The sequence below is a fragment of the Dermacentor albipictus genome, chromosome 2, assembly GCF_038994185.2.
Source record: "Dermacentor albipictus isolate Rhodes 1998 colony chromosome 2, USDA_Dalb.pri_finalv2, whole genome shotgun sequence".
Taxonomy (NCBI): domain Eukaryota; kingdom Metazoa; phylum Arthropoda; class Arachnida; order Ixodida; family Ixodidae; genus Dermacentor; species Dermacentor albipictus.
Window position 1 is genome coordinate 20,002,042 of NC_091822.1, and position 22,145 is coordinate 20,024,186.

The window sequence follows — 22,145 nt, forward strand, 5'->3', positions numbered from 1 at the left end:
CTTGGTAACCACAGCGTTAGACACATACTTCGCGGATATAAACAGAAAGGGCCCAGTGAGTTAAACGGCATTTTCGAGCTCTGGCATAGTTATTAAAATTAATGTGCCGAAGTAAACCCAAATGAATCAGCGTGGTCATACTTGCGCGACACATCCATGGTGGCCTTCCATCTGGACATCATGAAGTTGCAGCGATGACAGTTTATATTAGGTGCTTGAGAATAAAAACGAGCACGAGAGGGACGTCCGAGGGACGTTCCTACGGTACAAGAACGCATTCCGCCTCCCCCCTCAAAAACACTAAAATAAGCTTGTGAATCCTCATCATAACGCCAAGTACTACGGCGCTTGTTAATCGTGTTCAGGATGATTTCAGGGTTTCATTCAGTGCTTATTTATGAGAAAATGAGTTCAAGTTACCTTTATTTAGATCACAATGGCGGGCGTAATCAGGCAAAAGTTGAAAGCATTTCATTAGAGGGTGCCTGAGTACTCCGTGTAGACTATGTACGACAATGATAGAAAGAATACAACATTATTAGAGAATGTAATTCGCAAACAAGTTCACTTATTAACGCAGTGTAGTAAAAAGGAAGTACCTCCACACTACAGCTGTGGAGCGCGCAATTTCTGTAGTAAACTGCATAGACCATTCGCGCCTTGGAAACAGAATAAGGTGGATCCTGAAGGCAGAAAGTCTAGTGGGCAGTTAAGTCGCCCACTTGACTCTCTTCGCTTAGAAATCCTGCAATAGACTCGATGACGCCACGAGGAGACGCCACTGAACGCCAATCACTATAGACAACTTCTTTGAAGTAAAGCTTTGTTTGCTTCGTCCTGCGACTTTTCCACTGGTGCTGTTGCTGTTTTGCAGGCCGTGTCGGAGGAAGCTTCAGAGCGTACACATATATGGAAGGAGCGTAAAAAAGAGGAAAGGCGGCACAAGAAACTTGTTTGGACCTTTACATCGCGTCACATGTGCATAGTGCCCTCTGGAGCTCCCTGGGTGTCGTAAAAGCCCGTGGCACGTATCACGCATGAGGCGTGCAAACCTACAACTCGTCACTCCCCACCCTTGGTGTCGTCATGTTAGCCTGTTGACAGCTGTAAATGTCCTTGGCCCCCCGCAAAGAGCATTGCAGAAACTGCAGCGTTTACCCTTATCCTAACATGCGAGTCCTGAAGAGAGGTAAATAAAGTGTTAGACAGGGAGAAGAGGCCATAAGAGTGGGCAGAACCGGGGTATTCACGAAACGAGTGAATTTACCGTTTCTTCCGTGACTGCTGCTGCTCCAGGTGCTCGTATTATTTTTGTGCTTGTCACTATGCCTACTTGTCACTATGCCTATGCCTACTTGGCAGTAAGGGGCAAACACTTCAGGATACTGATACCGTACTTTGCTGTTGGCAGGCTCACCGCCGACGCTCGGATACCTTTGGAGGGACCGGCTGTACCCACTAGCAAGGTTACGGACATGCGCATCTGAGGATTCGTTCGGCGCATGCGCTTCACCGTCCTCCTGTGCTCTGTGGGCGGCCTTCATCACGTCCCGAGCGTCACATCACGAGCGTCAGGCCTTGCTCTGCCACCTGGTGTCTCCTCTGTCGCTTAAAAAGCCTGCTCCTTCAACGGACGCTTGCAGTCAGCGGCAAACACTTCAGGATACTGATACCGTACTTTGCTGTTGGCAGGTGAGTTTGATACCTTACCTGCGTATTCTTTGTGTCGTTTTGCCGCTGACTGCACAGCAATGTCTCATCTATGTGGTTCATGTTCTAACGCTATACCTGATGATGGGAAATGTTTGACATGCTGTTCTTGAAATACGAGCATTCACGTAGGAAAGAGTTGCTGTGCGATTTCTGAAGGCACGTTTGCAAAGATGTCTTACGCGAAGCGAGAAACGTGGCACTGTCCCGCTTGCAAAAGCGACACGGTAAGCCAGTCCTCTGGAGGCGTAGCTCATGCGGACAGTACTATCGCGCAGCAGTTGAAGTCTGTGAACGAGAGGCTTGACAAGTTGTGCACAACTGTCAGTACGCTCGCTCTGAAAGTGGGTGAGCTGTCGACGTTTGGGGAGGCCTGCGCTAGAATTTCAGTTGCTGTTGAGGAAATGCAGAGATCTGTTGATTTTCTCTCCACTAAATATGACTCCGTAACATCCTTCGTTACAACCACCAAATCAGAAATAATAGAGCTTTGTAGCCAGGTTGCATGTTTGTCGTGGACGCTGACTACCCAGGCGCAGCAACTTGACAGAGCAAACACAGGGCTGAATGATTTGGAACAATACAGTCGCCGATGCAATTTTGAAATTCACGGCCTTTCAACTAACTCTAGTGAAGATTTGACTTCCTTCATTTCTGAACTTGCGGTGAAATTGAAAATATCTGATTTCAAAGCAGCTGACATTGTCGCCGTTCACCGTTTGCGCAGTCAAGCAGTAACCCCGCCCACTATTCTGGTCCAGTTACAGAGCTTCGCTGCGAAACAGAAATGGTTCGAGGCACGCGGAGCTCTGTCTGGTCTAGCGCAGTTGGGAGTGCTTCCACGCCTGTATTTTAATGATAATTTAACTCGTGAGAACCGAGAGCTCTTTCGGATGGCACGGTTAAAAAGCAAGGAAACAAATTATAAATTTTGCTGGACAAGAAACGGCAGAATTGTTGCTAAGAAATCAGAAGGGGCGTCACTGCTCAGAATCGATAGGAAGTCCAATCTCGATAAAATTGTTTGAATATGCACAGTTGCGGCTTTCTTGTCACTACTAACTTTTCCGAAGCTAAGACATTTTTATCCGAGCCACAAGGAAATGCTTTGCGTATAAGCCATGTGAATATACGTAGCATTAAGAAACATTTGGACCAGTTCGTCGCTGCAACCTCAAGTGTCCGCTCTTTGTTTGATGTTGTCGTCTTGACAGAAATAAACATCCCATTGGAATGTACTGTGCAATATACTCTGCCAGACTATCAAATGTTTACATACACACGTCCTGTAGGAAAAGGGGGAGGCATCGCTGTTTTTGTTGAACATAAGTGGTCAGTTTCGGAACTATCTGTTTCCTTCGTTCACGCTGAAGCAGTAGCGCTTCGCCTAAGCACTCCTCAGCTGTCAGTTGCCGTTTTTGCAGTTTATCGCCCTCCGCGCTTCAATACACGGTTGTTTCTGTCTGAGCTAGATACTGCTTTATCATCACTTTCACTAGATGAACATCATCATCATCATCATCATCATCATCATCATCATCAGCCTGGTTGCGCCCACTGCAGGGCAAAGGCCTCTCCCATGCTTCTCCAACAACCCCGGTCATGTACTAATTGTGGCCATGCCGTGCCTGCAAACTTCTTAATCTCATCCGCCCACCTAACTTTCTGCCGCCCCCTGCTACGCTTCCCTTCCCTTGGGATCCAGTCCGTAACCCTAATGACCATCGGTTATCTTCCCTCCTCATTACATGTCCTGCCCATGCCCATTTCTTTTTCTTGATTTCAACTAAGATGTCATTTACCCGCGTTTGTTGCCTCACCCAATCTGCTCTTTTCTTATCCCTTAACGTTACACCTATCATTCTTCTTTCCATAGCTCGTTGTGTCGTCCTCAATTTGAGTAGAACCCTTTTCGTAAGCCTCCAGGTTTCTGCCCCGTAGGTGAGTACTGGTAAGACACAGCTATTATATACTTTTCTCTTGAGGGATAATGGCAACCTGCTGTTCATGATTTGGGAATGCCTGCCAAACGCACCCCAGCGCATTCTTATTCTTCTGATTATTTCCGTCTCATGATCCGGATCCGCCGTCACTACCTGCCCTAAGTAGATGTATTCCCTTACGATTTCCAGTGCCTCGCTGCCTATTGTAAATTTCTGTTCTCTCCCGAGACTGTTAAGCATTACTTTAGTTTTCTGCAGATTAATTTTTAGACCCACTCTCTGCTTTGCCTCTCTAGGTCAGTGAGCATGCATTGCAATTGGTCCCCTGAGTTACTAAGCAAGGCAATATCATCAGCGAACCGCAAGTTAGTAAGGTATTCTCCATTAACTTTTATCCCCAATTCTTCCCAATCCAGGTCTCTGAATACCTCCTGTAAACACGCTGTGAATAGCATTGGAGATATCGTGTCTCCCTGCCTGACGCCTTTCTTTATTGGGATTTTGTTGCTTGCTTTATGGAGGACTACGGTGGCTGTGGAGCCGCTATAGATATCTTCCAGTATTTTACATATGGCTCATCTACACCCTGATTCCGTAATGCCTCTATGACTGCTGAGGTTTCGACTGAATCAAACGCTTTCTCGTAATCAATGAAAGCTATATATAAGGGTTGGTTATATTCTGCACATTTCTCTATCACTTGATTGATAGTGTGAATATGGTCTATTGTTGAGTAGCCTTTACGGAATCCTGCCTGGTCCTTTGGTTGACAGAAGTCTAAGGTGTTCCTGATTATATTTGCAATTACCTTAGTAAATACTTTGTAGGCAACGGACAATAAGCTGATCGGTCTATAATTTTTCAAGTCCTTGGCGTCCCCTTTCTAATGGATTACGATTATGTTAGCGCTCTTCCATGATTCCGGTACGCTCGAGCTCATGAGGCATTGCGTATACAGGGTGGCCAGTTTCTCTAGAACAATCTGTCCACCATCCTTCAACAAATCTGCTGTTACCTGATCCTCCCCAGCTGCCTTCCCCCTTTGCATATCTCCTAAGGCTTTCTTTACTTCTTCCGGCGTTACCTTCGGGATTTCGAATTCCTCTAGACTATTTTCTCTTCCATTATCGTCGTGGGTGCCACTGGTACTGTATAAATCTCTATAGAACTCCTCAGCCACTTGAACTGTCTCATCCATATTAGTAATGATATTGCCGGCTTTGTCTCTTAACGCATACATCTGATTCTTGCCAATTCCTAGTTTCTTCTTCACTGTTTTTAGGCTTCCTCCGTTCCTGAGAGCATGTTCAATTCTATCCATATTATACTTCCTGGTGTCAGCTGTCTTACGCTTGTTGATTAACTTCGAAAGTTCTGCCAGTTCTATTCTAGCTGTAGGGTTAGATGCTTTCATACATTGGCGTTTCTTGATCAGATCTTTCGTCTCCTGCGATAGTTTGCTGGTATCCTGCCTAACGGAGTTACCACCGACTTCCATTGCACACTCCTTAATGTTGCCCACAAGATTGTCGTTCATTGCTTCAACACTAAGGTCCTCTTCCTGAGTTAAAGCTGAATACCTGTTCTGTAGCTTGATCTGGAATTCCTCTATTTTCCCTCTTACCGCTAACTCATTCATCGGCTTCTTATGAACCAGTTTCTTCCGTTCCCTCCTCAGGTCTAGGCTAATTCGAGTTCTTACCATCCTGTGGTCACTGCAGCGCACCTTGCCGAGCACGTGCACATCTTGTATGATGCCAGGGCACTAGATGAACATGTGTGCCTGATAGGCGATATAAATATAGACACACTCTGTCCTACGAAGGCACTTGTCAGTGATTACCTTGACACTTTATCAAAATGGGGCCTAGAAACAAAAATCCATTGTGCGACACGTGAAGAATTTTTGGCGGATAGCCTTACAGTTTCATGTATCGACCACATAAATGTGCGGTCACGTAATCTAGTCATTAATTCCACAGTAGTTCAAACAAAACTAGCTAATCACTATTTCGTATGTACTTCTTTAACACAGCCACCTGCCACTATTGCTTCTAGCGCATCCAAGACAGAAATTTCAATAACTGATCCAAGGTTACTTGATAGCATAGTCAAACAATATGATTCGCACGTATTTCTATCAACCGTGCCCCTGTCGGAAACTTATGAAAAATACGTTGGCCTTTTTGATGACTTCAGGAGAGAATCCACACGAATTATAACGGTTAAACAGCGCAGCGCTAATGATGGTTGGATGTCAGCAGAAATTCTTGCTGCTTTAAAAGAAAAAGATATGCTTTGGAGTTTGTGTCGCCGAGCCCCTAACTGCAACACACTTCGGTTAAAATTTAAACTTTGCAGAAACAGGGTTAATGCAGCTATTCGCCTTGGTAAACGCAATCACTTTCGCAACAAGTTTAGGAATGCCCGGTTTGACAGCCGTAAAACCTGGTCCCTAATAAATGACCTCAGAGGTGTTGGTAAAAAGCTACACAATGATAACTACTTCCTTTCTCACTTTTCATCTGATAGCCACAGTATAGCTAATGATTTTAACGATTTCTTTTCTAGAATATCGGGTTTTTCTAGACCGCACCCAGATACATGTACATTAAAAACAAGTAACCTACAATCGGCTTATCTACCGTTGCTGACTGTTTTTGATCTGAAAACAATTCTTTACAGTTTTAAACTTAACAAGTCCGTAGGTGCCGATGGCATCTCTGTCATCGAGCTTCGAAGAAACTGCAGCTACATCAAGGACGTATTGATAGCAATTATTAATCATATCTTGTCATGTGGCGTTATTCCAATCAGACTGAAAAGGGCAATCATTATACCACTCTATAAGAAAGGATCTCGAGGCAAAGTTGAAAACTACCGCCCCATATCAGTTTTACCTTGCATAGCACAAATATTAGAGAAACACATGCTGCTCACTATGAATAGCTTCCTTGATACTAACAACATGTTATCACCGCAGCAATATGGCTTTATAAAAGGCAAAGGCACTCAGGCACTTTTGGATGATTTTTCTGATTTCCTAAACCTCTGTTTCGAAACTAACCAGGTAGCATGCGCATTGTTTCTTGACGTAAGCAAGGCATTTGACAGTGTCTGCCATGACTTGTTGTTAACAAAGCTTTCTTTGATGGGATTCCGTGGTTTGTTTCTGTCACTTCTTGATAATTTTCTCCGGGACCGGTTTCAGTACGTTTCAGTTGACAACTTTCACAGCAGCCTTTCTCCGATCAAAGCCGGTGTTCCACAAGGTTCTGTATTAAGCCCTCTCCTATTTAACATTTACGGTAATGACCTGTCTAAGGCAGTCCCCATTACGATATTTCAGTATGCAGACGATACAGTGTTAGTTTCTCATGCTAGGCAATATTCTGATGCAGCTTCTCATCTACAAGAAGCAGCAACGAAGGCAATGGACTGGTTCGCCACAAATTTAATCGACATTAACCTATTAAAAACACAACTTGTCTGCTTTCGCAGTCCATTAAAGAGAGTACACTTGACTAGGGAAGTAACATTACATTATTCACATTGCAATCCATTTTCTTGTGCCCCTATCGACTACACATCATCCGTAAAATATGTCGGTTTGCGTTTTGACAACGATCTGTCATGGAAATCGCATGTTTCTTATGTCTGTCAGAGGATTCCCTCAGTGCTTTGCTTACTTTATAAAATCCGTCACCTCATGCGCATATCAGTCAGGGAAACCACCGCGCATGCGTTGTGCTACAGTGTTGTCCGATACGGAATTACTCCCTACGGACACTGTGCTCTTCGTCATCAAAAAAGAATTAACTCGCTAATGCGCTCGCTTTTAAAAGTTATAGGTTATGACTTGTGTCTTGAAGGCAACACCGACATTTTTAAGGCATTATCCATGCCAGATTTTTCTTCGGTTCTACTGCACACAATAGCCCTGAGACATTTCTGGGACAATCGTTATAAAGTGCCATATGTAACTCCCCGTAACCTTAGGCCAAAATGGCGTTATCAAATACCTCGTTGTGCAACAAAATACCGCAAGAGAATGCGCGAATACTATGTTCCTGCGTTGTTTAAATATTTGCCCCTTAACGTGCTGCAGTTAACATCAAAATACAAGCTCAAGAAAGCACTAAAGCGTGCGGATTTAAGCGGCAATAATATGTAAAGAAATAACCCCTGCTTGCCTCCTCCTGTATTGCGCCCACAGAGTGGCTTTGATTAATAATGTGATCAGAAAGTCTGTTCCTGCACAGCTTTTATTGAAGAATTTGTGGTTTTTGAATCATTCCGTTATATATAATCATCTACTCATTTTGTGCCACGCAAAGTAATCATGAGGCATGTTGATACCTGTACGCGCCAGATGTCTTCTCAAACCTGTATATGTGCATATACGTACACGTATTATAAATGCGTACAATGTGAGTATCAGTGTATGTATATACATGTATCGCTCCCCTGTATCTCTATTTCTTTCTTTTTTTTTCTCCTTTTTTCTCGATATTGTAACGGTTTGTACGCTGCCTCTCACGCTCCGCCAGTCAAGCCCAATGTGGCTTTGGCAGGCCTGATGAATATATTTGGTTTTATAGAAGTAATAAAAGAGTTTATTATTATTATTATTATTATTATTATTATTATTATTATTATTATTATTATTATTATTATTATTATTATTATTATTGTGCGGAGCTCGCGAAACGAATTCATCAGTTAGAGGCCATGTTCAAGGGTCGATGTGACGAGGCAGTCGCTGATCTTGTAAAAAAGTGTTCACTGAAGCTGTCAACAGATCCAAACGTTGCTGAAATGAAGCGTGATATGGCGTCTCTGATTCAAAGTGTCGACATGCTCAACTCAATGGTTGAGGAAGCCCGAGCTCAAAATGCTACTTTGACCGCAGCGAACAAAGAACTAAAAACGGAGAATGAAGCTCTCGGCAAGCGCCTGTCTGAAGTTGAGCAGCGGTCAAGAATAAACGATGTGAAAATCAAGGGACTAGCATGCACACAGGGCGAGAACTGTCTTGCGATCATGAAAGCCGTCGGTGAAAGAATATGCTGTCCCATTTCTGACGACGACATCGATGTTGCACACCGCATCCCAACGAGGTCGGGAACGGGCAATAAGAACATTATTGCTCGGTTCTGCTCAAGGACAAAGAAGCAGGATCGTGTTTCTAAGGCACGAAAGGCTCGCCTAAATTCTAAAAATCTCGGCTTCGCAGGACCGAATCATGTTCCCATTAATATTAATGATCACCTGACCAGAGAAAACAAAGTGCTGTTTGCGAAGGCTCAATCCCTGAAAAGGGAAAAGGGATGGCAATTTCTATGGACCGAGAATTGCCAAATAAAAGCAAGAAAGACGAGCGACAGTGGAGTACTTCGTATCTTGTCAGAGGGTGATTTATCGGTCTTCCGGTTGTTGAAGGAGGGTCAGAATATTAACCTATTTTGTTGCGCTCGATAATGTCATCTTATTTTTCAACTGAAAAAGGTAAATCTTTTTTTAGGAACCCATGCCTATCTGCTATTCCCTTTAACGCTCGAAGTCTAAAAAAACACCATGATGAAATCCACAACTTTTTAGCATCTTTAGACCACACATTTTCTCTCATCTGCATTTCTGAAACTTGGCTTTCAGATGCAGATAATGATTTATTTGGCTTTCCCTCTTATGCTTCGGAGTATTGCTACCGCCCTCATCAAAGCTACGGAGGTGTCGCTGTTTTATATCTTCAAATGTGCGTTACAAACGAAGACATGACATGTCATTTTCAATGCCAAACTGTGAAGCTAAGTGGATCGTACTGGAAGATGCGAACCAGACAATTGTCGGTTGCCTGTATCGCTCACCTTCAACTTCCGTGTCTGCTTTTTGCAATGAACTGAACGCTATACTTGGTAACTTGTCTTCAGAGAAGAAGAATGTTGTGCTTCTTGGTGACATTAACATCAATCTTCTGGATGACTGCAGCTCTGCTACTACTGCCTACACTAACTGCCTTCATGGATTTGGCTTCGAATCATTGGTTTCGCTTCCAACTAGATGTAATTTAGGGGCTTCGGCCACCTTAATAGATAACATATTTTCCAACCTAGTGTGCCCTACGGTTTGCGGTATACTTGAAATTAACATCACTGACCATTTTCCTGTCTTTCTTAAACTTCCTTATCAATTACATAAACCTTGTCATGAATTCTACAAAGCCGTGATTAATAAAGACGACTTCATCGCTCACGTTGGTGAGCTAAATGGGTGTTCTGTGTTTTCAGAATCAAACGCTGAATTTGCCTTTAATGACTTCTCGGACAACATAAAGAAATGTATCGCTAATTCTACAAGCTTTGTAAAATGCAGAAGACATGTCCCAGCTTTACAGAACCCTTGGTTAACCAATGGTCTACACACTAGCCTACGTAAAAAAGAGAACCTGTACCGAAAAGTTAAACACCGCCCTCTTAACATTCGGCTCAAAACTTGCTATAAGATCTATTGTACCCTACTAAACCATCTGCTCAGGGTAGCCAAAAGAAAATATTATGAATTAAGAATAGCTGAAGCCGGCACAGATTCAAAACGGCAGTGGAATGTAATAAATTCCTTCTTGAACCGAACCCATCGGGCTAAACCAATGTGCGCTTCATTCATCAGACGCCACGTATGAACAAGCAGATGAAATCGCGAACGCATTTAATGAATTCTTTTGTGACCATTCCTCTGATCCTACCACTGATAATCAACTATCATTTCAGAGATGCTTACAATCATTGTACCTATTTCCAACTGGCCCAGATGAAATAATTATTATCATACAAGATTTAAAGGTGACAGGAGCAGGTCTGGACGAAATCAGTTCTATTAATATTAAATTAGTAGCTCATCTTATCGCTCGCCCGTTATCTCATGTTATCAATTTGATCTTTAAGACTGGAGTATTTCCTAGTCAACTAAAAAAAGCAAAAATTATTCCAGTATTTAAAAAGGGTGACCGCTCCTACATTTTTAATTATCGCCCTGTTGCTATTCTTCCTTTCTGTAGCAAGATTATCGAAAAAGGTATTGAAAAACGCTTAACCAAATACTTCTCAAAATTTAACATTCTTTCGCCAAATCAATTTGGCTTCAGGGTAGGATCCTGGACTGATTTTGCTATACTTTCTTTCACGGATAAAATAAAAGGCGCTATAGATGCCGGTTTCTACGCAGAATCAATTTTTATCGACTTATCCAAAGCATTTGAATCATTAAACCACGTCATCTTACTTACTAAACTACGAGCAGTGGGCATCGATGGCCCAGCATTAGCACTTATAAAAAGTTACCTAACTGATAGACAACAAGATGTGTATTTTAGTTCCTCACTTTCGAATTTCAGAAAAAACAAAAAAGGGGTCCCGTAGGGGTCTGTACTTGGCCCGCTACTATTCCTGCTTTATATAAATGATTTACCCGCTTGTTTAACAGAAACTGAGGCCTTTCTTTACGCCGATGACAGTACATTATTTGCTACCTGACTACTAAGCTAAACACTGATCTGAAAAATATTTTAACGTGGTGCCAGGTTAACTCGCTAAGCATAAATCCTACCAAAACGTCTTTTATGCTTTTTAATTCGAATCATAGGATACCAGAGTTCATTCCCACTGCCAACCTAAACTCTCTTAACACCAGTGCATTTAATGAATGCTCATTTCTTGGAATAATTCTTGACTCAAACTTAATATTTACGAAGCATATCGCCTATTTGAAGCGCAAAATTTCCCCCGGTATTAGAATTTTACTTAAATCTAGATATTATTTTAGCAAACCAACATTGCTGATCTTGTATTATTCTTTTATTCACAGCCATCTTAATTATTGCATTACAGCATGGGGTAACACATATCCAACTCATATAGCACCACTACAGCATTTGCAGAATAAAGCCATACGGATATTGTAGTTCAGCTCATACAACTGCAGTGCTTCTGCTATGCTTTTGAACCACAGAATACTTTCAGTAAAACATATTGTTAAATATAACTTAGCCTTAACGTTATTTAAGGTAATACGTAATCCTTCCGCAGTAAATATATTTTCTGCGGCTACTTTGGTTAACTTGGACCGCACAAGGTTTGCAGCTAACAACAATTTCCTATTGCCCCTAATACATACTAATTATGGAAAACAATCTGGATATTTCGCAGCATTATTCACTTGAACAGCCTCCCATTAAATGTCAAGCACTCTTCCTCTTTGAGTTTTTTCAAGAAAACATTATTCACTTTTCTACTAGATAGCCAAAATATTCCACATATCTAAGCTATTCACCTCACTCCCGCTCATTTCCTTGCCGTTTCTTTTCTTTTTTCTTTAGTTTTATTTTTCTCTCATTTATAGCCTTTATAAGTATTTTGGTTTGTTATGTTGCGAATGCCCTAAACTACTGTTTTAATTGTAGGACTAGCTAGTGACTTTATATTACTTTACAGTTTGTACTTATACTTTGAAGAATCTTCCTCATAGTGACTACTGTATTGCTGTTTCATGCCTTGTATTTCCTTTAATGTATATATTTTCTGACAGGAGGTCCCCTTTCAGCCACATGCTCTGGGACCTCCTTCTGTATACTTATGTAAACATGTAGGTCTCCTCCTTATTAAAAAAAATAAACTGAAACTCAAACTGAAACGCCCTTGTCATTCTTTGCTCGCAGTTCTCATACGGGGGAGTGGGGGGGCGGGGCGGACAGGGAAAAGTCGACTTGAGAAGATAACAAAACCCTACTACTACTGTGTACACGACAGCAGTAGCGGGCAAATTGAAGACCTGTACTGTATGTTTCTGCTATTTTTAAAAATTGAACACGATGCAAATTTCTCCAGCGGACAACTGACGCAGGCCGTGCAGACTCAAAGCCTGAATTAATTACCGCAGGGTATAGGCGACATTACTGAAGTGGTCGCACGTCAAATCAACACTTATGTGCCCGCCGCGGTAGCTTGACGGCTATGGCATTGCTCGAGGTCGAGGGTTCAATCGCCGCCGCGCAAGCCGGATTTCGACGGGTACGAGATGCCGAAACGTTCATGCACTTTCATTTTGGAGCACGTCAAAGAACACCAGGGTATCAAAGTTAATCCGCAGTGCGCCACTATGGCGTGCCTCATTATCCGAAAGCGTTTTGGCACGTGGAGCACCATAATTGTGCGAACACGTCTGCCTCGATTCGATGTGCCATGTGAAGCAATGACAATGCTCAACCCTCTCACAGGTTACAAACAATGGCGTACAGCATTGTCTCAAGCAAACATGGCTCGCTGTATTTTGCGTATTACGCAGACAAATAGCAGTAGTGCACGCAAGGTATCATTTGCCATCAACTCACTACTCTCGTATTGCACCATACGGTGAATAAATCATACATTCGCAATCTATATTACCGCAAACTAACGTCAATCGAAACAGACAACACCAAAAGCTTTGGTTACATCGACTCGCACAGTGCGTGGTATCCACAGATATTTTTTAGACTATGAATTTATATGCTTAAGAATGGCGCTCATTAATTAAATTATTCATTCGCAGTGAGGGAAAGCGGCTAGTGTCCACGATAGAATTGAATTAAACGGTGTCAATTCCATGGCCATTACATCATTTCAAACTTCCGTGGGGTCGTAGTCGTCAAAATGGGATACATGTGACAGGGAAATCAGAAGGTCGATAAACGGCAAGAAGGCAGAAGCTTGCGCTGGACCCCAGGAAAATAATATTACTTTTTGAGCAGGGTGATCAAGGGGCCGTGCTGTGGATTTAACGTCTATTAAAAGTCCGAAAAAATATGAACAGAGGCCGACAATAATGCAGGTATTTTGGGAAAGATCAAACTGCTGGAAATCTCAAGACTACATTAGCCTAAATATAGAAGATGACCTAAAAATAAGAAGCCATAACGCTGACACGGTGGCCAAATTTTGGAACAAATAAGTTGGCTGTTGAATCAGTTCAACTGAAACGCGATGGTGCGAAATAAGGCGAGAATGTCGGCAAGTGTTCAAGAGAGGTCAAGTACGTAGGTCCTGCGGCCGACGCCAGCGCCTGGCAGCTGTCAGGCGACTGCAGGTATAAGCGAGATACCTGGTCGTCAGTGGTTAGTGGGACTAGGGTCTGAAATATTGGACGCGGACTCCACCACATTAAATACAGTACACTCTACAGTGTCATTTTTAGACGGCTGGTACCAATTCTAGCGCAATGAGGATGGGAACAAATTTTCTCACGTGCCAGCTGTCACCTTCCTCGAACTGCCAACAATCCTTCTACTCCGTTGTTGCTTAGCTTTTATTGGGTTTGGCTGCTAATCACGAGGTCGTGGGATCGAATCCTAGCCACGGCAGCCGTATTTCGATGGGTGTAAAATGCGGAAACACTCGTGTACTTATGATTAGGCGCGCGTTAAAGAAACTCAAGTGATCCACATTATTGCGGAATCACTCATCATGGTTTTGGCACGTAAAACCCCATAATGTATTATATAACATTCATAGATGATGTCCTTGGCAGTCGCACAAGTCTTGAATACAAGTGAGTGTCAGGACTTGTGCGCGAGGTCAAATTAAGTATGTGGGTAGCTTTTATGGCGTTCGATATTGCAGATGTGTTGTAAAGGCGGAACGACAACATGGTAAACAAGATGGAGAACAGACAAAGCCCGCATATGTTACTGCACAATAATTTTAAATAGCAGTCTTTCTTCATGCATGTGGATAACCGTTACATGAGACTACTTTGAGAACTAACTCCATCTACTGTATATGTCATACCCAAGGGTGTACCTGGCCTGGCGATCCGTAAATGTGACGTAATATAGCGAGCAATTTTGGCGATAACATGCTAACGGACGACGACACAGAGACAGTTTGCTCAATTCTTGTATCGTGACTTTTGCGTCAAAGTGCAAAAGTGACACATCCATGTACATGCCTTTAATACTTAAGCACGTCTCGTAGTGCAGCTGCTGCAGTAGCCCATGAGTGCGGATAGGAAAATCGCTAGGGAAATATTTGGGGGCACCTTAACGAAATCCATAGGTCAAAATCAAAAGCCGTCCACGATGGCGCCTCTCGTAGGCGCTATGCGATGTTCGGACGTTAAGAATGTGTGCCGACTGAAGGAAGGCTGCCACAGAGTGCTTCTGACGGTTAACCTAGCTTGTTTAGTCAGTTGCATCTACAAGAAAAATGAGAAAGAAGAAAAGAGAGAAAAAGGACCGCATCAAAAGCACAGAATCAATCATCGCTCGTCGCGACTCTTACGATGATTAGTAATTTCCAGGCGATAAGCTGCTAGCTTTAGCAAAAACACTGATAACGCCCGCGGTACAAGCATTGTGGCGAAGTTCAATGCGCGTTCATAGCTCTTAATTATTTTATTTTTGTTTCGTTGACGTCATCACGCGCCACTGCGGAAAGTTCGAAAAGTTGATGGTCTGTACGCCACGTGGTAGCACTCACTCGAACTAAACGCTCATGTCCAGAAAAGCTGGATACCAATACTCAAATCACTACGATGGCTGTGTGCAAAGTAGTCCTTCGAAATCTGATCTACGAATCACGGCATTGGTTATAAGACATGAATGTTTGTACATTGCAGCACAATCGCGGGTGCTCGACTGTGATCGAGACTACTCAGGAATCCTCATCTACACGACAGAGTCGATCACCCTCACCACGACGTCCCCTGTTTCGCTCACCCATTATTCGCTAGTCTCCGTCTCCCGCGCCTCAGCGCTTTACGGGAAACTGATGGGTGCAACTCCAAGAAGTGACGCTGCTATAATTACCCGGACTGCAATTCGTCTGGTGACCTTACCGACGGATAGGTATTTACTCGATATGGACGTGAATGGTGCCCGTGCCACTGCTCTGCCTGATACCAATGCGCGCATCTCTGTGATAAGCGGCCACCTTCGTCGACGCCTCACTAATATCCTGACACCTGCGGCGTCCTGTGTTGCGCGAGTCGCTGGCGAAAGAAGAATGGCCACGATAGGAATGTGCGCCACTCTCGCTGTATCTTTATTACTTAGAGCACGCACTAAAAACGCAGATGAAGAAGAGAGACGAAACGGGAGCGCTAGTCTCGCTGGCCGCTGAACATATGTTTTCTTCACTGTTCTTCAAGAGTGTCCGCATGAAGTTATTCTAGGCCTTGATTTTCTGTACGCTCACTCCGCACTTAACGACTGCTCCGTTGAACTTGTTGAACTCGATTTGCCCTGGCCCTCCCCAGGAAGTTCCCTGTAGATGCCGCCGAGCACATTCGCCCCAAAAGCGACGACCTGCGTCCTCCTTTCACCAGCTCCATGTGTGCCTGACAGTGAAAATGCTGTTTCTTCTCTGGCGGACGTCTTCCTTGCCAATCACGTCGTTTTTCCATACAGCGTTGTCATTATCACCAACGACACTACCAGCCTTATGGCTAGTAGAGTTGTAGAGTAGAGTAGAGGCATAGCATTATGCACGTTGTCCTCCCAAAACTGCCATTCATCAGCCTTGAGTTCTGATATTACGTCGTATCTCGATGATTGTTCATCTTCTTTGCCGGTCGTCTTTCCGGAGTTCAGAAACTTCTTTGCTGCAGAACTTCCGCCTCATCAAGCCGATCAGTTATGCCACCTGTACGCCACGTTCAGTGATATTTTTTTACCTGCATGGTCGTCTTTTAGGCCACAACTCTCTCACGGCACACCATGATGTGACCTGTGATGCACATCTTGTTCACACCTGACCACACCGTGTGTCTTCGCATGAACGACAAATCATTCAAACAGAGGTCCAGAAGATGCTCTCTCGTACCGGCCGTGGTTGCTCAGTGGCTATGGTGTTGGGCTGCTCAGCGTGAGGTCGTGGTGTCGAATCCCGGCCACGGCGGCCGTATTTTGATGGGGGCGAAATGCGAATACACCTGTGTAGTTAAATTTAGGTGCACGTTAAAGAACCCCAAGTGGTCGAAATTTGCGGAGTCCTCCACTACGGCGTGCCTGATAATCACAAGGTGGTTTTGGCACGGAAAACCCCATAAATTATTTAAATTAAGGTGCTCTCTCGGTGGATCGTGGAACCGCCATCCACTCCTAGGGCGTCATTTCTCAATCTAATTTAAAAGAAGAGCGACACCTGGAGCTTTTGCGTGGGCTACCGACACCTTAACAAGAAAGACGTTTATCCTTTGCTGCGCATTGATGCGGCCCTCGAGTGCCTCCCTGGTGGGAAGTACATTTCTTCCATCGCGCTTCATTCCGGCTACTGGCAGATAGCCGTCCGCGACATTGAGCACGAGACGACTGCTTTTATGACGCCTGATGGCTTTTACCTGTTCAGTCATGCCTTTCGCATTATGCAATGCTGCAGCTACTTTTGAATGCATGATAGACACACTACTCAATGGCATCTAGTGGTCCTTCTGTAGTTATTACTTTTATGGCATCATCGTTATCGCTCCTAAATTTCTAACGAACCTGGAGCGCCTCTCGCTCGTTCTTTGCACTTTTCACAATCCTCGCCTTCAACTTAATTTCTCTGAATGTCACTTCGGACGCCACCAAATCACTATGCTCGTTGATCCCGTTGATTCATCTGGGGTGCGCCCACATCCTGACAAATTTCATGCCACACAGAAGCTTTCCGTGCCAACACAATGTACACAAGATGTCCGGACGTTCGTGGGCCTGTGCTCCTACTTCCGATGATTCCTGTTCAATATTTCGGAAGACGACCGTCTTCTTACTGCACTTCTGAAAGTAGACGTTTCATTATTTTAGGGTTCTTCACAAGCAACCACATTCTGCAAGCTTATCTCTCTCCTGACATCCTCAACCATTCCACCGCACTTCAGCCCGAATGCTCCAACAGAAGTCCGCGCTGATGCCAGTGGTCATGGCATCGGTGCCATTTTGTACCGACGTCAGCGAGGCCACGACCGCATGATTGCATACGCCAGCCGTCTGCTTTCTCCAGCAGAGCGGAATTATTCCATCCCTGAACATGAGTGCCTTGTTTGGACAGTGGCGAAATTTCATCCTTACTGTGTCGCCGGTCATGCATAGTCACCACAGACCACCCCTCTGCTGACTTTCGCCCCTAAAAGAGCCCACCATGTGCCTAGGTCACTGGATGCTTCTCCTGGAGGAATTCTCATTCAAAGTTGCCTACAAATCTGGCCAATTACCCGAAGATGCTGACTGCTTGACCCGCCACCTGTGGGCCCTCCTGATGTTCCTTTGACCGATGTTTCCACTTCTGTATTTTCGCCGTCTGCTTTCGCTTATCTCGCTACCGAGCAGCGCCGAGACACCGACATACGTCGTATCATGGACACGCTCAAATATTTGTCAAGCGATCCCTCCCTTCGCATGTTCCTACTCCAGGACGGCACTCTATATCGGCGTGGCACGCACCCTAGTAGGTAATTGGTGCTGCTTGTCATTTCCTGGTATCTTAGTACAACTGTTCTATTCCAGCTGCACGGTGTACAAACGTCTGCTCACCTCGGAAAACCTCGTACGTACGAGCGTGCCCAGTGACGATTATTCTAGTTTGGCTTGTACCAGTCTGTCCGCCGTTATTTTGCTTCTTGTGAGGTATGTAAGCGCCAAAAGAAGCAGTCTGCGCTATCTGATGCTTGACTCCAACATTTTGACGTTACTTCTGAAGCCTTCTATCGTGTTCATGTGGGCGTCCTGAGACCTTTCTCCACATCTGAGTACGGAAACGAGTGGATTCGAGTCGGAACCAATTAAAGAACTCTGTTTTCGATCACCAGAGCTCGTCCAACCTTTTGTGCAACAGACGTAGACGACTCCCTCGTCCATACCATCCTTATTCACCATGACGCTCCTTGTCAACTTGTCAAAATGGCCACGCGCGGCAATTTCGGGTGTATTCGCGGTCTTTTTTGACGCTCACAGAAACACTTTTATAAAGAACGTTTTGATAAACACAATACTGTATCGGGAGTATTTCACGTTGTTCTACAATTTTCTCACCGACACTAAGTCTATATTTCAGAAGATGATTTAATATTTAGACAAATAATGTAATCAGGCGGAATGCAAAAATTCTCTGAGTATCTCCAAGCGCCGGCAAGCAACATTACCTTGGTTGTGCGCAGCTACGTGGCATCTGTACATTCTTAAATCTTGCTGCATGATAGTTGGGACACCCCTAATATTCTGGACAAGCTGAAGGGGAGAAGCGGAGGATGAAGAAGTCGGAGTAAAACAGGCGTCTGGTGGACGGAAGATTGCTTGCTTCCAATACAATGGCGCAGCCCCTAATTGTTCTTTAAAGCACACTCATACTCCCGGGTTCTCATCCTTCAGCGCAAGTGTACGAAGCAGCGCCCAGGGATGGCATCAAAGCCTCCTCCGCGGCTTCCGTCACCGCAAGCGCTCTTGAGAACGTCTACCATTTCTATTCGTTGGCAAAACAGCTGCATGACATGTCCAGCTCCATTGCTTCTGTCGTCCAAAGCGCCGCGCTCAACCGGGACCATCGTGCCACACTGTTGCAGAGCGAGAAAATCCCACACGTGAACCTCAACGGGTGGTATACAGACGGGCCACCAAACTCAGAGATGTTTTCCCGTCCTTAAAAATTAACTCATCTAATTGCAGGGGCTGCGCACCATGCTGAAAACTTGGATGCAAACTCTGCCCCATGATTAGTAGCGCTAATGTTGCCATGAGCACTGCGCCCTCAATTTCGTTCAAGATCCAAGGAAATTACAACTGCGACACTTGTAATGTTGCGTATCTACTCGAATGCACCACTAGCCGAGAACAATAGATCGGACAAATGCAAACCCCTTTTAGGCTGGGTTTTCATATTCACAAATCGCATGTAAAATTCATACCGCAGCTGCCCCTCTCCAAACGTATCAACACACAAGGCCACCATTTCGGAAAATTTAACGCCACTATTCTGAAACCACGATTCACCACTCTATATGACACAGAAGGTTGCGAGGGTGAATCGTGCTCGAGAATAATAAGCATCTTATCCAGAACTTGTATAAGCCTCTATTCCAGAAATGCTCGTTAAGTATTCCCTAAGTTTCCTGAATGTTGCACTGAATTGGAAAATGAGAAAGGTGCTATTCCGGTATGCTCACGGGCGGTCTCGCAATCTGAAAAGAATAACATGAAGAGCGCGAGCGCCTTTTCAGCCCCAAGGAAACTGTCTCCACTGCGCAGGCTGATTCAGCACCTCAGTGATTGTGGTGACTGAAAACACCGGTAAAATAAGCACAGTATAATGTTTCACGATCGCACTAAAGGTGCAGTCTACCAGGTTCCGTTAACATCTGGTGAGCTGTACGTAAAACAGAGTGCCAGGAGGGTTAATGAAAGACTTAGCGAGCACAATATTAAGGTAAAAATAGGTTGAGGATGCCGTTTATCCATTACACTTTGGCAAGTGAGCATGCCAGCCCCTACTGCTTGAGTACAAATAGTGACACATAAAAGCAAGCACGTGCGCGAACTAATAGAAGCCGAAACTATTCAGCAGTTAGGTGAGAGTGCGTTAGTTCAACGAATCTATCAATATCCAATCATGAACGGACATTTATAAGTTCAGGCTTCGCACTCTATGGTAAGGTGTTAGGCTTCACAAATGAGCAATGAGTATGTGCATTCTGCTTCCTAATAAATGTGTGGGAAGTACAGCACCATGTTGTTGACTTTGACTTAGTCACCGCTGTAGTTTTACGCTTTTTTAATGATGCTCCCAGTCTATACTGCTAATACTAACTTGCTGATCCCGAAATATTTTTTTGTTCATCCGAAAAAAAAATTTTTTTCATTTCAAGAAGGGTTCTCGAGACTGGTTCTGTTTTTACTGCAGTTAAGTCAAGTAGACTTACCTTTAAAGATGGGAAATATCTTCTTCCAAATAGTTAGGCACCCGCTGCGGTAGTACTGGCCCATGGCCAATTCCAGGTAAAAGAGCGGCAGGCCACCGAACATCAGCATCACTGTGTACGGAATCAGGAAGGCGCCTGTGAGGAAATAGAAATATTGTTTTGAGTTCCAGGAGACAAATGTTGCGTGTCCCTTGGACTGGGTAAAGAATACGTAAAAATCATGGCGCGAAATGAGAAAGGCAAATGTACCGTCAATGCCGAATGTGTGGCGCAGCGCGAGGCGAGACAAGGGAGTGAGAAAAATAAAAACGAGTACAAGCGCTCTTCTGTGTCCTCACTTCCCGTCTTTATTATGAAACGACCTTATTATGAAAAGCATATTGTAAGAGAAAAAGAACCAGAGACTATCAGAGAATAGACCAGAGACTATCAGAAAAACTGATAAAATAAATTAGAAATAAGAAATGTACACTGAGGCAGCCGCAGTTGCTTATTGATTTAGTGAATAGTTCTATGAGATATACAATAATCGGCCTGTAGCTTCATCCTATCCTCCTACATGTTGTAACCATTGATTTTGTCTCTTTCCTGATGAAGTGTGTTCTACAATCCTAAATCTGAAAAAACTCAAGCGTTGGGTTAGACAATATTTCTTATACCATAAAGCTGAGTGCTTCGTATATTGCGGAAGCATTAGGCAATATAATTATTCTCATATTTAAATGTGGTAGTTTATCCCTGTGTGCAAAAATACTGATATTACAGAGGTCCCATACTATCGCCCTATCTGATTTCTGTATTTGCAGCGTCGTCGATAAAGCGTACTTGTGCGCCGAGTTCCTTCTCAGCTGCCAGCAAGAAACGATGCTTGGGCGCAGCGGGTGTCGCTCCTCACGTGGTTTCTTTTCAGTAACTTAAAAGCTCAAGTACAGAGCAATAAACAGAACAGTATTCTTCAGCTTCTGTGTTGCGTCATTTCAGTGGCGACGAGGATGGGATCAAGGCCACCCGAGTTTGACAAGACAGTATACAGTTGGGATGCCTACCGTGTTCGCCTCGAGGCTTACTTCGTAGGCAACGATATTAAGGACTCATCAAAGCACCGGGTACTTTTGGTAGCATCGCGCAGTGATAGCGTGGTTCGAGTTCTTGAGGGACGATGCCCGTCAATGCCCGTGAACAGCTTAGCATACGACGAAGTTGTGAAGGTGCTAGAAGAGCACTACAGCCCGCAAGTGAACGAGACGGCGGCAAGTCACGCATTTTTCTTACGGAAACAAGAAGATGGCGAGACAGTTAAATACTTTATGGCTGACTTCGACGTCTAGCGAAAGATTGCAACTTCGGCACTTTTCTGGACAGAATGTTACGAGACCGGATACTCTGTGGTATCCGAGACGACGATACGAGGCGGTTCCTGCTGACGCAAAGGAAGCTGACTCAGCAGGAAGCTGAGGAATTCGCAATGTCTTCAGAAACGACTGAAAGTAACGTACATTCCATGAGGAATGCAGATGGCGAGAAAGACAGTAGCAATGTGCTCTTCGTTCAACGGCGTCATGGCAGCGGACG

At 44.2% G+C, this 22,145-nt stretch overlaps 1 protein-coding gene across 3 annotated transcripts in view; it reads right to left on the minus strand.

The window, feature by feature from the left end:
• Positions 1 to 22,145, minus strand: part of SerT (Serotonin transporter) — a 515,765-nt gene that overhangs the window by 451,602 nt on the left and 42,018 nt on the right. For all 3 annotated transcript variants that reach the window (XM_070533507.1, XM_070533506.1, XM_070533508.1), the window contains exon 2: positions 20,574 to 20,708. In XM_070533507.1, the coding sequence (XP_070389608.1) occupies positions 20,574 to 20,708 (135 nt within the window). The remainder of the gene's footprint in view (positions 1 to 20,573; positions 20,709 to 22,145) is intronic.